The sequence below is a fragment of the Trichinella spiralis genome (genome assembly GCF_000181795.1).
Source record: "Trichinella spiralis strain ISS 195 chromosome Unknown Scfld5577, whole genome shotgun sequence".
NCBI classification, from domain to species: domain Eukaryota; kingdom Metazoa; phylum Nematoda; class Enoplea; order Trichinellida; family Trichinellidae; genus Trichinella; species Trichinella spiralis.
Genome location: NW_003532516.1, coordinates 1 through 1353, shown reverse-complemented (window position 1 = coordinate 1353; position 1353 = coordinate 1). Strand labels below are relative to the sequence as shown.

The 1353-nt window shown below is 42.4% G+C and overlaps 1 protein-coding gene across 1 annotated transcript; it reads right to left on the bottom strand.

The window, feature by feature from the left end:
• Positions 1-84: 84 nt before the first annotated feature.
• Positions 85-1306, bottom strand: Tsp_14992 (conserved hypothetical protein; the record flags this gene model as incomplete). Its single annotated transcript, XM_003366696.1, is given in 3 exon segments — positions 85-717; positions 763-1076; positions 1092-1306. Coding segments are annotated over 3 exon segments (1162 nt in total), but the record flags the coding sequence as incomplete, so codon positions are not given.
• Between the last annotated feature and the right edge of the window lie 47 nt (positions 1307-1353).

Here is a 1353-nt window from a genome sequence, read left to right as displayed (position 1 = left end):
CACAATTGCGTACGTTCCGTCAGGTTTCACTGGTGTGACGATTGAGTCGACCAACTGGATGATCTACTGGTTCTAGAACTTCTGTCAACCAGCTTTATCCAATTCCGCATCAATTTTTTCTCTCAATGCAAAGGGAACCTTTCGCGCCTTCATGCAAATCGGCGTAACGTTTGGATCCAAGTCTAAAGATACTGGTTTTCCAACGTACATACCCAATTCTTCTGTGAATACAGATCGGTATTTTCGCAATACTTCTGAAATTTGTGGAGGATTTGATGTCAAATGATGTACACCGCTTAGATATATGCCAAGCGGTTCAAACCAATTAAATCCGAGCAGATTTGGACAGTGGCCTTTCGCGACAATAAGCGTCAGTGTACGATGGATATTTCCATATTGCACATTTACCGAACAGCTTTCTTTCACTTTTACCAGTTCTCCCTGAAAAGTTGCCAGTTTAAGAGTGATCGTTTCCAACTGAATTTTTCTTTCTTGTGACAACTTTCGGAAAACATATTCAGAGAGAATAGTGTATTCTGAGCCAGTGTCAATTTCCGTTTCGCACGGAAAGTTTTCGATGACAACGGTTACTCTAATCTTTCGTGACGACGTGCATGATTGATCACGTTTTGCCGATGCTCTGAGATTGTTTAGTAGCAGTGAATCAGGAAACCTTGAGGCCAGCTTGTCAACGGATGCTAATGAGTTTGCTGTGTGCTTGAAGTTTGTTTATCTCTGTCAGTTCGCTTTACTCCGGCAAACTTTCGCTATATGCCCGACTTTCTGACAAGCTCTGCAGCGAGCGTTTCTGAAACGACACTGAGATCGAATGTGTGTGCCTCCACAACTCTGGCATATCGTAGCTTGTTTTGCTGTTTTCGCTTGTGTTTGATAAACGTTAGATGACGTGTTGTCTGAAGCACGAACTTCTCGGGTATGTCGAGCGGCGGCTTCTGCTGATAGTACTTCTTCCAGGGCTGATTCGAAAGTCAAATTTTTTCGAGAAAACAGACGGAGCTGTAATTCTTCTTCTCTCAAGCCAATAACCAGTCGATCACGCAGCATAATCTCTAAATCTGAAAAATTGCAACCTTGGGCTAACCGACGAAGATCAGCTACAAAATCAGAAATTGATTTCCCATTTTTCAGATTTCGCTTATAGAAAGCATTGCGTTTCGCAATTTCAGATGGTTGCGGAGAGAAATGTTCTTCTAAAACGAACAGAATCTCATCGAAAGATTTTTCATTAGGACTAGCTGGTGAAATGAGAGCTTGAATTAGGTTGAAAACTGCTCCACCACAAGAGCTCAAAAGTACGGCTCTTCTCTTCGCGGGATCAGTCACGTTATTAGC